A 14,913-nucleotide genomic window follows, 5' to 3' on the forward strand; every position below is an offset into this window, starting at 1 on the left:
TGACCAAGGCCCTGGACGGTTGAACCACATTAGCTCATGAGTTAGCAGAGAACTCTGGGGTGGATACCTCCCTGACTGGGTGGTTCGATAGAATGTTTGGGAAATGGAAAAATGTTGTAATTACCGTATTGTTGGCTGCTTTCACCTGCATGAGTGTGTTGGTGTTGTGTGGATGCTGTTTGATCCCATGTGTGAGAGGTTTAATCACCAGGACTCTAGAGAGATCGATGACGCAACAAATGATGAGGTATGGACTGATTCCAAGCTCCGGCCAGTGGGATGACAACGTCATGCCTCCAGGCCTAGTAGATGGCTCCGTTTCTTTCAACCACGAGGAGCCCATGTTGGATGAGACTATCTTCAATGTTTAGACAGACTTTATTTAATGAAGATTATAATGAAAATCCTAAAAAGAAGAGTTATAATTGGATATAGGCCTAGAACAGTCATTGATGAGTATCTGATGTAAATACATGTATTGGTTTTGTTTGCTTTTGTGTAACATTTATGATTCCATATGGCGGTTGACGTATCAGTGTGTAATATTTAGTCAAAGGGTGGATTGATAAGGGAATTTATATGTTTAAGGTAATGACTAAAGAATTCCACCCTGAAACATAATTATTAGATTATGTAAATGTATAATGAATAATTAGACAAACGGAACTATTATTAATGATTAGATTATGTAACATGTCTAATGAATAATTCGAGTGATAAACTTAATCTGGGATATGTGGGACGGTAGCGTCCCACTTGGCCAAAAGCCAGAGAAAATGCAGAGCGCCAAATTCAAATAAATTCCTATAAAAATCAAACTTTCATGAAATCACACATGTAAGATACCAAATTAAAGCTACACGTGTTGTGAATCCAGCCAACATGTCAGCTTTCAAAAATGCTTTTTTGGCGAAAGCAAACAATGCTATTATCTGAGGATAGCACCTCCATAAACAAAATAGAGAAAACATTTCAACCCTGCAGCCGCTACACAAAATAAAAATATAAATCATGCCTTACCTTTGATGAGCTTCTTCTGTTGGCACTCCAATATGTCCCATAAACATCACAAATGGTCCTTTTGTTCGATTAATTCCATCCATATATATCCAAAATGTCAATTTATTTGGCGCATTTGATCCGGAAAAACACAGGTTCCAACTGGCGCAACGTGACGACAAAATATCTCAAACGTTAACTGTAAACTTTGCCAAAACATTTCAGGTTTGTAAATAATCGATAAAATTGATAAAATTGAAGATAGGATGATCTGTGTTCAATACAGGAAGAAAACAAACTCAAGCATGCTTTCTGGTCATGCGCCTCTATCAAACAGTACACATGAAGTGACCCTCGTTCAAGATGGCCGTACTTCTTCATTACACATAGGAATAACCTCAACCAATTTCTAAAGACTGGTGACATCCAGTGGAAGCGGTAGGAACTGCAAGCAAGTCCCTTAGAAATCTGGATTCCCAATGAAAACCCTATTGAAAAGAGGGTGACCTCAACAAACAAAAAAATCTGAATGGTTTGTCCTCTGGGTTTCGCCTGCTACATAAGTTCTGTTATACTCACAGACATGATTCACACAGTTTTAGAAACTTCTGAGTGTTTTCTATCCGAATCTACTAATAATATGCATATCTTATCTTCTGGGGATGAGTAGCAGGCAGTTGAATTTGGGCATGCTTTTCATCCAAAATTCCAAATGATGCCCCCTATCCTAGAGAAGTTAAGTCCAATAAGGTTTGGTCGAGACATGTAAGGGAGAGAAATGTGTGTGTGTGACTAAGAAAATACAGAGGATAATTAAACTATACATGACCTGACCTGGTTGGAACTCTAAAAAACTTACGACAGGAAAGGGAGTCCTGTCGAGGTCCCTCTAATCTCGGGAGGATGGAACTGCTGAACGCAAACTTGAAAATTGTGAAAATTCTGTGCAACTTCTGGCGCATGTTTACTGAGAACACTGAGGTTGTAGCCACTTTAAGTTACAGTTTTAACAGTGGTCAAGTAGACTACTGTGGCTATTTTATCATAATGTAGGCCTACCAGAGTGGCATACCATTAAAAACAATGAAGAAAATGCATCCCGTAACCTTTTAACATGGAAATAGCTGTTCTATCATTAAGCCAACAGTAGCAGCCAATGTGTGGTGTTCAATGTAGGGCTACATTCCATGAGACTTTTGGAAAAAAACATACAGGGCTTGACATTAACCTGTTTATCCACTTGTCCTTCAGACAAGGAGGTGATTGAAAATGTGTTTGATGCAAGAAACCACTTTACAAAATAAAATGCATATTTATTCCCATATCATTATTATAGAGAATCAGACAAATTATGCTACCCTCTACCTATTGGCTACTTAGCTTATTCAAGCCTGTCTCAAAATATAACACTGCCCCTTTAAGATAGAAAAAAGCGCTTTACCTGATTCACTTTTCAAAGATAGCTAGAAATGCATAGGTTTTGTGCTTTTGTAGGAAGCAACCACGTCCCCATTGATGACTAGAAATGAGCTTTAACTGGGCTAATAACTAAATTACTAGCAAACATGGCTACATGTTTTGTTCTCAAAACAAGCGTATCTAGACCACTCATGATGGGAACACAATCCAGTTCAAAGTGAACAGCACAGATCCATAAATGGCAATGGTCTATTTGCATAAGAAATATCAGCTGCTCTGCTCTGAAAATGTATTGAAAATGCGTTGAAGTTCAATCTCTTGCTTCTTTGCGCAGGCTGATATTTCTTCTGTGCACAGTTTAGAGGGAACATTGCCCACCAGTCCCACACTGGTTGGCCCAAGTCACAAAAGTTGAAAGTTATTCCCCCAAGGAAAGTCCCTACTCCCTACCCTTCAACAGGGTGACTGTTGCACAAGGTCAATAATATGCACAACGTCATTCACTATAACAGTGAGTCAGCTGTCATGTAGTATGACACTGTTAGCATTTCCCATGTGCCCGTAGTGAAATGGGACATTGAGCATGAGGAAACTACAAGAAAGGAATGCTGTCGACAGATGACAGACCAGCACATCAACTTTCACATGAAACCCTCAGGCCTTGTTGTTTACAATGCCCTACCCTTCCTAGCCGATTCACCTGATGGGATTTCCTGGACGACTGCCATGGGTATATGGTCCTCGAGATCAAGTGCCCCCAGAAATACAATGACTTGCCTCCAATGGACATACAGTACCAGTCAAAATTGTGGACACACCTACTCATTCAAGGGTTTTCTTTATTTGTACTATTTTCTACATTGTAGAATAATAGTGAAGACATCACAACTATAAAATAACACATATGGAATCATGTAGTAACTAAAAAAGTGTTAATCAAAATATATTTTATATTTGAGATTCTTCAAAGTAGCCACTCTTTGCCTTGATGACAGCTTTGCACACTCTTGGCATTCTCTCAACAAGCTTCTTGAGGAATGCTTTTCCATCAGTGTTAAAGGAGTTCCCACATATGCTGAGCACTTGTTGGCTGCTTTTCCTTCACTCTACTGTCCAACTTATCCCAAACCATCTCAATTGGGTTGAGGGCTGATGCAGTACTCCATCACTCTCTTTGGTCAAATAGCCCTTACACAGCCTGGAGGTGTATTTTGGGTCATTGTCCTGCTGAAAAAACAAAAGATAGTCCCACTAAGCGCAAACCAGATGGGATGGCGTATCAGAACCCAAGCTTTTTGTTGAATATCACCTGATTCCAGATTTCCAGAAAAGGACGTTGCAAATGGTATTGAATGAACAGGAGGATGGAGCAGCAGCAATCTGTTCCTGCAATAGACATCTGTTCGGCAAGATCACCTGCTGCACAAACTAGGACTGCATGGTGAAGTGATTCCCTTACAGATGTGTAGGAATCAAAAGGAAGACAGGACAATGGTTGTGCAATTCATGTAGGAAGTAACCTTAACAAGAAGCGGCAGTGTTGATTCTACACAAGGTGTTTTATTGGACTATAGACTGGGGTAAGTCTAGCTCCCCCAGTCATCATCACATATACACACAGTGTAATGTTAATTTGGAGCTTAATTAGTCATATTCAGGCATGGATTTATGTTTTTATAATGAAATAGAAAATACTAGATAGAAATACAGCACTACAATAGATCTGTGTTCTTAAATGGTCTAATATTTATCTAAATCTAAGTTGTTGTCTTGTCATTTAATTTGAACAGATTGTACCATAATGTTTGATTACTATCATAGAATTCAGTTTTCAAAACATTGGAAAGGTGTTGGGAATAGGTTGTATAAATTAGGGACAGGAAAGCTTGGGAATTGTTTGTATAGATTATCCATAGACTTATCTAAAGTCAGTTTTTCAATGTGCAATTATTAATATGTTTCCATATCTATAAAAAATATCCATGTCTATTATAATATGCTTACTGGACAGAGGGTCATATTGCACACACTGTGATGACATATGCGATTTAAAGATTAGTGCAAGGATCATGATTATGAAAGTGCTGATGTTTGGAAAAAAAATACGATGTCACTTTTGTACAGTCATTGCTCAATGAGACTACTACGTTATTTGGTGACCAATACCTTTAGACAAACAGGCAGGTGGAGATGCACCCCCTTCCTTCCGCCGAGAGAAAGACCCACATCTGCGAATGCTGCGTAGGCTAAAGGATGTGAGCAGGAGTGGCACTTGGGTCCCTTTAAATAGAGCCGTCCTTAAACTTTGGACTATCAGATCAGCTGAAGTTTGCAAACAGCTTGCTGCAGAACTCAAAGCTACATCCGAAATCTCTGGGATACATTTTCTGTGTTTTGGGGGTAAAAGATGGAAATAACCAAGACATCTGGGATGAGGAACGCCGTTCTTGTGCTCTTACTGGCTGTTCTTCAGGGATTTCGACAAGTAGACGCTCTTCCAAACCCATCACCTCTCCTGGGATCCAACTGGGGGAATCCGAGAAGATACGTACACCTGCAGACGTCTTCAGACGTGAACAATTTCTACCTTGAGATCAGTTTAAATGGCCACGTGAGCAAAACTACACTTCGAAGCTCATACAGTAAGTTCTTATTACATTTTGGGCGTTTGGATTTGATTGAAATGTAGTTCTAAGGCATTGTCTTTAATCTGCTTCTATAGGCTAACACAATTAATTTTGTCAACAGGTGTGATGTTATTGAAGGCGGAAACAAGAGAGCGCGTGGCGATACTTGGAGTCAAAAGTAACCGCTACCTGTGCATGGATGCCCTGGGAAACCCTTTCAGCTCTGTAAGTAAATTCCCATTTTCATTGTCCATTGAACTGAAATACATGTTTTCTGTCATATGTCTACCAAAAATGCGCTTTTACGCACGGATTTCAGACCGTGCGTAAACACACAGACAATATAATATCATATTTTTACATTGGGCGAAGTGTTCTTGTGTTTAGCACTCAAGTAACACTTTGAAAATGAATTGAATTGATGCACGTTCCTAAGTGGTCTGTTTGCGTGAATTCATCCATTTATCTGTTTGCAGACTGTTTGCCTCAAGGAAGACTGCCTTTTTAACCACAAGCTATTGGAAAACCACCGCAACGTGTACTACTCTTGTAGAACTGGTATTCTGCTCAACTTGGAAGGGATAAAGCAAGTGTACACAGTGGGTCAGAATCTACCGCAAACCTCCCTCTTCCTGTCGGAGAAGAACACCGTGCCGCTGGAGCGCCTCTTGCATCGGGAGAAGAGGAACCGGGCGGTTGACCCTTCTGATCCGTACAACATGCTGGGTCAAACGGAGGAGGACTCCCGGGCAATGCCGCAAATGGATGACACCTTGGAGGTGGACCAGGAGGCTGAACTCCCCGAGGGACGCAACATCTCCCGGGAGACCCCTCAGTCTCCCTCCGACGACCCGTGGAACGTGCATTCCCTAAACCCCCCTCCCAGCCCCCGTATCATGAATGGAATGATGGGATAAGAAGACAGGACACCCGCAGTTGTATACTTCGGTTTATCAATGTAAGCTGTATGTATGCGTTCACGTTGGGTCTTTTCCAGCAGTTCTGCAAACAACCCTCAAAGTTTTATACAGATATTATTAGGGCATATTGGTAATTTATATGTAGTCATAATATGAAATATGTAGCCAAAAAAATACCACATGGGAACATTTTATTTCGGCCATTCTTCACTATAGCACAGTGAGTAACTATTGGTTTCCGTGATTGTTGATTCCAGGACGCAAATTCTGTATTCTGTATTTGATTGCGCTCTGTTTACGGGGAGGATTCTTATGAGAATCATGCTGAAATCCGAAATAATTGTGAGTCTTTTTTGGAGAAAAAAAAAGTTGAGCTGAAGTCACTTTATTAAATGTTATATAATGCAAGAAGACTGCAAGAAAATACCATTGATATGAAACTTAAACATATTCCATCTAAAATGAGCCCTACTATAATGTTGAATATGCCAGTAGGCATGCATGTTATAATGCATGTTCTTCAAGTGAGACGTTTAATTTTAAACGGAAATGAATGGTTCACTCTACAGGGTACCAGAACGAATATAAACCACATGTTATAAATGCTGGCCACCAAAAGCAAGCAACAAAGCCAATTCCATTAAAGTTTTAAGAATTTATTTATTTAAATCCATTTATTGTTATTTATTGTATACTATTTATATGGATGCTTAGCTGTTAAAGAGTTATTTTGAAAACCTGTAAGTTATGAGGAGACTATGTGTGTGGGGGCTAGTGACATTTATCTTGAATATTTTTTATTATGTTGAAGAAAATAGGACTTTTTCCAATTAATGAATTTATATTCTATTTTAGATCAATATTTTAGAACTTCAGGATGAAGAACTGTATACTCACAACCACTTCATCCTAGAATTATATGTATGATGCAATCATATAAGTACAGGCTAAATGTGTGAGGAAGCTCTGTGTCACATTAAGTGCGTAAGCAGGTTGACCATTGACTCATTCACTTTGAGCTTCCAGTCATTAAGGTTGCGTGTCCCACGCTTCCGCATCTCATTATGGAGAAAATTGGCATATCTTAGATCCTGCCAAACCATCTTCTAAAAATAAACATTTCCACATTCTATTTTTGTTTCAATCTCACTAAGTAACATGTTGGAGGTGTTTTAGTCAAAGGAACACATGACGGTGACCACTAACCTTTGTCCTGTTTCACTTTGAGGTTAAACCAAATTGACCTGGCTGTTACATCTGAGAGGAGCCTTAACAATCGGTGGCGGTCATGAGTGAAGGCACATTTTTGGGGGGGATTGATATACTGTAGATATTTTTCAATATTTTTGAGGCAGTTTATTCAAATGTTGCAATATTCCTTCAAAGGAAGAACTGTAATAACACTCAAGTTGAATAAGATTTAAGCAAACCCACCCATTCATGTTGAAGGATCAGATTTAGTACAGATGTTTATGCTGCCACTGGTGCCTTCGGAACATTACTCATGGTTGTCTCTGGAACAATCTAGACACAGGTCAGTAGCTGTCGCATAATTTTCAATTGCCCCAGTTCTTTTGATCTGTCACGCTCAGCTTGAACACTGAAACAAAGTGAATTATATCATGTTTAAAACGTGAGAAAGTTCGCAACTCAGAAGTGGCCCCTCAGGTGATTAAACCTGATATTTCCCAACCTGCAAACATCCACTGGTTCAAATCCTGCTTTGCATAAAGAAACTACAATACTTGCACACTCTATTGCCTCTTATGCAACCTTTAGTGACAATTACATTTGTGCAAGATCAGAGGAAGCTTGTGACCATTTATGAACACTTGAGATACATGGCCATTGAACATGTTAAACACCAATATTGAAGCCTTTTATTGGCAATACAATACCAAACAATACTGTAACGCTGTACTGCTTGTATATGAAAATGACAATGTGTAACAATAAAGACAAAAAACTGTCCATGTGTAACATTTAGCTGGTTTGTAAAAATAAGTATACTATGTTTAAACTGTTATGATACAACTGTCTGATATAATTGTAACTATGTAGCAGTGACAGGTTGCTTGCAGTATTGCTCGAGTTCATGCATAGCACACCAGTCTCAGAGAAAAGACATCAACTTCTGATAGTGTATAATTTATTATCTTGTAATGGACATGGACCACAATAAGAGATAACTCCATGTTGAATTGTAAAGGCTTTAAAAGATACTCACTGACATTCATCCCACTTTTCTGCCTTTGGTATAATATGACATTATCCACACAAAAACATTCCAAACAAGTCCTCATTTCATTTGACTATGACACAGGAAGTGCTTCATTTCTATAGAAAATCACATGAATAATTATTGGAAGACCGGGAAATCCACTCATCCAGGATATACATACATCTTGCCAATAGTTCTGCAGAATTTGCACTGAGCAATGTTCTACTGTAAAAAGGGTCCATTAACAGCTAAAAAGCAAATAATTTACCCTGTATTCCCATAATACATTGTGTCCTCTACTTCTCAGTGTCATTCTCTGTGGTCGAGTAGTCATTCCCTTCTTGTGATACATTTCTGATTACATTTTTCAATAGACCGGGAAAACAGACAAACCTCAATGACAACAGAGCAAAACATGATGTAAAATAGATACATGAAATCACAACAGAGATGTGGACCCAACTTCAGACTGATACAAGCTCCACCACCCAACCTCTCAAGCCAACCCAACCCCTAGCCAAATAAATACACAATCAAAAGAACAACTGAGGTAGTACATTTTTTTGTGTTATTGCCATCGCAGTGCCAGCATCTTGTCTGCTGTTGTTAAACCTGTCAGCATTACACATCATTGTTGGAGTGACAGTGTGTGTGATGAGTCATCATTAAGGACTGGTATAGTGACTCCAAGAACATCAGATAAGGTAGAAGATACCGATCTTCAAAATGTATCCACTTTGGGGCACTTCCAATACTTATGCATATGTCACACAACGTGGAGGTTACTTAAAAGGTTTTAAAACAGGCGAAGATATAAACTGTGCAAAAATGCTTAATTTATTTACTGTGTATAAAATAAATAAATAATAAATGGGTGATTGGGGTTCTTCGATGACCCTACTAAAATCTCCCCCCAACTCATATCATCAAATAGTAGACAGGTCACTGTCCCAGATATTCTTTACTTTTAGTGGTTTGTTCTCTACAGTAAATAATACTTAAACAGAACAGAGTAGTGACTAAACCTTGTGTTGCCTTGTCCATCTTTAATGTGTGATGTAACATATGTTACGGGAGGTCAGGTGGTCCTTCCTGTTGGTGAAAACACAGCGGACAGCAGAGAGTGCCAGGCCAGACTCTGTGGGAGACACGGTGAGGACAAAGCGGCTGATGCCTGTGTTGGGGCAGGCTGACAACACCTTGGACATTTTCAGGCCCTGGGGCAGAGAGCACTGCAGGTCCTCCACAAAATGTCTCACAGCCACGCGGATGTAGGCACCGTGGCTCACCACCAGGGCATGGAGAGAGACACCTTCCATCCCGTCGTCAGGCAAACCAGCCAGGGGCCCATCTGTGCCAGACTCGGCTGCACCGGCCCCAGCCTCTGTCCCTACAGCAGCAGAACTCTGTCCTGAGCAGCTGTGGTCCTCAACCATACGCTGGTAAAGCGACTTCAGAAACTTCTTGCATCGCAGCCTTACCTGGAGGAAGACATAGACACACGTTAAAATTATTCAAGGACTAAAATAATACTCATCTCCTTCGAAGAAAAATTAATGACCTATTAATGATGTGTTGAGCTTCTGCCTTGAAGTTCGGAGTTGAACCCCTGCATGGCACTGTTGGCCATGGAATCCAACTCTGAGCTGTTGGCAGCTAACCAACAGCAGGACCAAAGGGAAAGCTGATAAAAATGTTCAGATCACAGACTAACCTGTTCCAAGGTCTCCCCTCCAGGAGGAGTATAGTCTCGACATGACTGGCCGGCTGCGTTAGCCATGTTCTTCAGATCCTCCTTGGGCCGTCCTTCTGCGATCCCAAAACCCTGCATGATTGATGAACCACTTTGATGCAGATTTTCTATGCATTTTATTTGAATGTCAAACTCTAGGGTCCCTGTCGAGGTAGACTGGGCTGGAACAATTCTATACTACATACATGCAATAGGAAATAGGAGGCATATGAAAGACTTACCCTCTCTCTGAGTAAAGGGTCAAAGACCATTTCAACGCCCGAGGAGTGAACATTGTTCCTCATAATGATTTCTGCAGTCTGACAAAGGATAAGGATGTGTGAACAATGACAGCACTGTCTTAATCTCCACACCCACAACCAAATCAGTTACTAGGCCATCACGATAAACTAACATTACTTCTAGTTCTACCCGCTGACATTTCTCATATCCTGTAGTCTATATCTGTGGTCTTAATATATCCTCTGCTCTCGTCCCTCCTTCAACAGTAACATATACAATGGAGAAGTTTTGTTCCAGGAATTATTGAAGTGACTTTGTCTTATCTGAGTGTCTCCCACTGAAAAGGTGTTGCAGTAGGGAAGCATTTTACTTTGACATCAGTTCCCAACACCTCCTGCCATTTCCTGTAATTGAACAGCAGTGACAGTGTAGCCGGTGCCCACAATTATAAGTCGCACACTGGGAATCTAAACTAAACAGAGGTTACATCCTACATCTGCTGTGCATTGTTAATATTTCTGATGGTCACCTAACCTTGTTCCCAGGCTCAATTGCTACATAGAGCCAGCTGGGTGGACGAGTGGTCACCTACCTGTAACCTAAGTCGACATCACATGTTACACCAGTGGCATCTCAGGAAAACTCACCTGTCTGGCGCGCTGCAGGTTACTGACAAACACGTTGGAGAACCTGAGCTCTCTGAGGTACAGTCCTGCAGCCTCTGCCTGCTGGAGCCCCGGCTCCGAGAGTGAAGTGTCCACTCCCTGACCTGACAGCACAAGACCAACAGGTATACACACTTAGAAAACCAGTTGGAGAAGGGATTAGTCAGTGTTTGTGTGAGTGACCTTTCTTTTAACATTCCCCCTCAAGTGAACATGGAAACAGATGAGTATCAATCACTTTAATTCTATCAGCTGATACATGAGAAACAAGGAAAGGTGTGTAAGCTAGTTCTTACAGCCTTTGGTTTTAAATCACACAGGATTCCCGAGTGAAGGTCATTACTGGTCAAGGTTGGAATGTTTATAAATAACAGCATACCTTGTAGCAACTTCTCCTTGTTGTATTGTGTCTCCCCACTGTGAAAGTGAGAAGATAATCATTTTGAAATTTACAGGCATGGCCTTTTTTTTAAGAATACACAGCATCAGGGAAATTCTAGAGGTGTACAAATAGCTTAAACGTTAACGTTAGTAGCATGTGAGAGAGGCTTTATATGCGGTCTATGGAGAGGACACTCAGAGTGACACTGCTTCGATATGGTGGCAGAATAAGAAACCTATGGATTTAACTAGGCAGCCGCTTTGGCACAGAATAATACTGTTAGATGATACATTTGATTTGAATAGGCAACACGCTTGCTAGCTAATCTTGTCGGCAACGGACAGCTTCGCTTGAAGTGGTTCAATAGGGTTCTCACGTATGCAGAAGCCTACGTACATTTGATCAAATATATTATACATACCGCATCTAAACAGCATACAAAACAGAAAGGTGGTGTTATTTACTTACTGTCTAACAACGGTCAAGCTAAATGTAAGCATTTTAGGCTATTCCAAAAGACTTTCTGCCTCCTTACTGGCTCAATGTTTACGGGTTTCTTCCTAGTTCTATGACACGTGACGTCACGAGGTCTACTCTAACAGACCAATGGCATTGCAGAAGGTGAAAAATGAATAATAAATGGTCTAGTTAACAAGAATACAAATGTTACTCTTATTAAGATTGTTCCCTGATCAAACACAATTATTTGAACAATTGAACAATTCTTAGAACATTGTTGTCTAGAATAATCATTAAATGAACCCTAAATATCTTTCGTGAGGTGAAGATACCAGTTTTGTATGGGGACCCTGAATTAATGGTAAATTACCCGAATTGGATTGCCTGTCTACCAGCCATTGGTGTGGAATGGTACCTGATAAATGTAGCCTATTCATTGAAGAGAGGGAGTAAGGATGCTTGCAACTGAAAAGGTACAAAACCATTGAATTTGGGTTGTATATATTTTCTTCAAAAACATGGACTGTTTACCACTCTGTATATTTTATAATCTAAATGAAAGCTGCTATATAGTAGTTACTCATTACTAGTATGTCACCCCTGATGATTCAGTACTGTAATTGTTAGTGAGAAGATATAATACCCAAACAACTGGTGCTTTAGTGTTCATTTCCAAAACTCTATATGTCAAATATACAAAGAGAATTGTAAGAAGTGTGAAGAGGTGTGTGACTCTGCGGTTTAAACCATAACATGCAGCCAAGAATTTGTACGTTCAAATATCATCTTGTGTGTGCGTTTGTGTACGTTTTGAAACACAAGTATACACCTCAAACACAAGGTTATGACCTTAAAAAAAAGAAGGAAAAAAATGGTACCATATCAGATAGAGTTGAAATGATGTCAAATATGAACACGATTCCACTCATGAGGTCATTTGTCTGCAGGAAAGGGGCACAGACTTGGTGGTTTATTAGTCATAGCATCGACTTACAGCCAAGAGGTTGTGGGTTTAATATCATCCATGTGTGCTTTTGTATACGTTTTTATAACTCTCAATGTCAAAATTACAAAGAGAAGAACGTTTGAAGGAGTCTGTGGTTCTGGCGTAAGGATCTCACCCCATAAGAAGTTTGAACCCTCAGACACTAGGTCAGATAAGACTATAGCTGCATACACACAATAGCCTTTTGGTGCAGCATATCTTCAATCAAATGAGAAGCCATTTAGCACCCTCAATCTTTAACTTACCTTCATATGGGCCTGCATAGTTACTTGACTGCACAGTACACCACCACCAACCCAATCACTCTACACATTTCACCTTCCCGTAATCTTGTCCACCAGCTGGCTCTCTATACGCCAGCAATTTGAGCCTGCGGACGAGGTTAACCTTCCCTTAACCAGCACAGAACAGAAGACAGGTAGCTATTGCCTCCGCAAGGCTATTAAACAAGCTAAGCGTCAGTACAGAGACAAAGTAGAATCTCAATTCAACGGCTCAGACACAAGAGGCATGTGGCAGGGTCTACAGTCAATCACGGACTACAAGAAGAAACCCAGCCCAGTCACGGACCAGGATGTCTTGCTCCCAGGCAGACTAAATAACTTTTTTGCCTGCTTTGAGGACAATACAGTGCCACTGACACGGCCTGCAACGAAAACATGCGGTCTCTCCTTCACTGCAGCCGAGGTGAGTAAGACATTTAAACGTGTTAACCCTCGCAAGGCTGCAGGCCCAGACGGCATCCCCAGCCGCGCCCTCAGAGCATGCGCAGACCAGCTGGCCGGTGTGTTTACGGACATATTCAATCAATCCCTATACCAGTCTGCTGTTCCCACATGCTTCAAGAGGGCCACCATTGTTCCTGTTCCCAAGAAAGCTAAGGTAACTGAGCTAAACGACTACCGCCCCGTAGCACTCACTTCCGTCATCATGAAGTGCTTTGAGAGACTAGTCAAGGACCATATCACCTCCACCCTACCTGACACCCTAGACCCACTCCAATTTGCTTACCGCCCAAATACGTCGACAGACGATGCAATCTCAACCACACTGCACACTGCCCAAACCCACCTGGACAAGAGGAATACCTATGTGAGAATGCTGTTCATCGACTACAGCTCGGCATTCAACACCATAGTACCCTCCAAGCTCGTCATCAAGCTCGAGACCCTGGGTCTCGACCCCGCCCTGTGCAACTGGGTACTGGACTTCCTGACGGGCCGCCCCCAGGTGGTGAGGGTAGGCAACAACATCTCCTCCCGCTGATCCTCAACACGGGGCCCCACAAGGGTGCGTTCTGAGCCCTCTCCTGTACTCCCTGTTCACCCACGACTGCGTGGCCACGCACGCCTCCAACTCAATCATCAAGTTTGCGGACGACACAACAGTGGTAGGCTTGATTACCAACAACGACGAGACGGCCTACAGGGAGGAGGTGAGGGCCTCGGAGTGTGGTGTCAGGAAAATAACCTCACACTCAACGTCAACAAAACTAAGGAGATGATTGTGGACTTCAGGAAACAGCAGAGGGGAACACCCCCTATCCACATCGATGGAACAGTAGTGGAGAGGGTAGCAAGTTTTAAGTTCCTCGGCATACACATCACAGACAAACTGAATTGGTCCACTCACACTGACAGCGTCGTGAAGAAGGCGCAGCAGCGCCTCTTCAACCTCAGGAGGCTGAAGAAATTCGGCTTGTCACCAAAAGCACTCACAAACTTCTACAGATGCACAATCGAGAGCATCCTGGCGGGCTGTATCACCGCCTGGTACGGCAACTGCTCCGCCCTCAACCGTAAGGCTCTCCAGAGGGTAGTGAGGTCTGCACAACGCATCACCGGGGCAAACTACCTGCCCTCCAGGACACCTACACCACCCGATGTTACAGGAAGGCCATAAAGATCATCAAGGACATCAACCACCCGAACCACTGCCTGTTCACCCCGCTATCATCCAGAAGGCGAGGTCAGTACAGGTGCATCAAAGCTGGGACCGAGAGACTGAAAAACAGCTTCTATCTCAAGGCCATCAGACTGTTAAACAGCCACCACTAACATTGAGTGGCTGTTGCCAACACACTGTCATTGACACTGACCCAACTCCAGCCACTTTAATAATGGGAATTGATGGGAAATGATGTAAATATATCACTAGCCACTTTAAACAATGCTACCTTATATAATGTTACTTACCCTACATTATTCATCTCATATGCATACGTATATCCTGTACTCTAC

At 41.6% G+C, this 14,913-nt stretch overlaps 2 protein-coding genes across 2 annotated transcripts; one reads left to right on the forward strand and one right to left on the reverse strand.

Moving 5' to 3' along the window:
• Positions 1 to 4,769: 4,769 nt before the first annotated feature.
• On the forward strand, positions 4,770 to 7,906 carry LOC115133052 (fibroblast growth factor 23-like). The gene is made up of 3 exons (XM_029665883.2): positions 4,770 to 5,060; positions 5,167 to 5,270; positions 5,522 to 7,906. Exons 1-3 carry the CDS (start codon positions 4,826 to 4,828, stop codon positions 5,960 to 5,962), a joined length of 780 nt encoding a protein of 259 aa, XP_029521743.1. The 5' UTR covers positions 4,770 to 4,825; the 3' UTR covers positions 5,963 to 7,906.
• A 191-nt stretch (positions 7,907 to 8,097) lies between these two features.
• LOC115133051 (fructose-2,6-bisphosphatase TIGAR B-like) lies at positions 8,098 to 11,788 on the reverse strand. Its single transcript, XM_029665882.1, has 6 exons — positions 11,677 to 11,788; positions 11,206 to 11,243; positions 10,809 to 10,930; positions 10,161 to 10,238; positions 9,901 to 10,011; positions 8,098 to 9,667 (listed from the first exon to the last, which is right to left on the reverse strand). The coding sequence occupies exons 1-6, from the start codon at positions 11,706 to 11,708 to the stop codon at positions 9,233 to 9,235; spliced, it is 816 nt and encodes a 271-aa protein (XP_029521742.1). The 5' UTR covers positions 11,709 to 11,788; the 3' UTR covers positions 8,098 to 9,232.
• Positions 11,789 to 14,913: the final 3,125 nt, after the last annotated feature.

This window comes from Oncorhynchus nerka, linkage group LG8 (genome assembly GCF_034236695.1).
Source record: "Oncorhynchus nerka isolate Pitt River linkage group LG8, Oner_Uvic_2.0, whole genome shotgun sequence".
Classification (NCBI taxonomy): Eukaryota; Metazoa; Chordata; class Actinopteri; order Salmoniformes; family Salmonidae; genus Oncorhynchus; species Oncorhynchus nerka.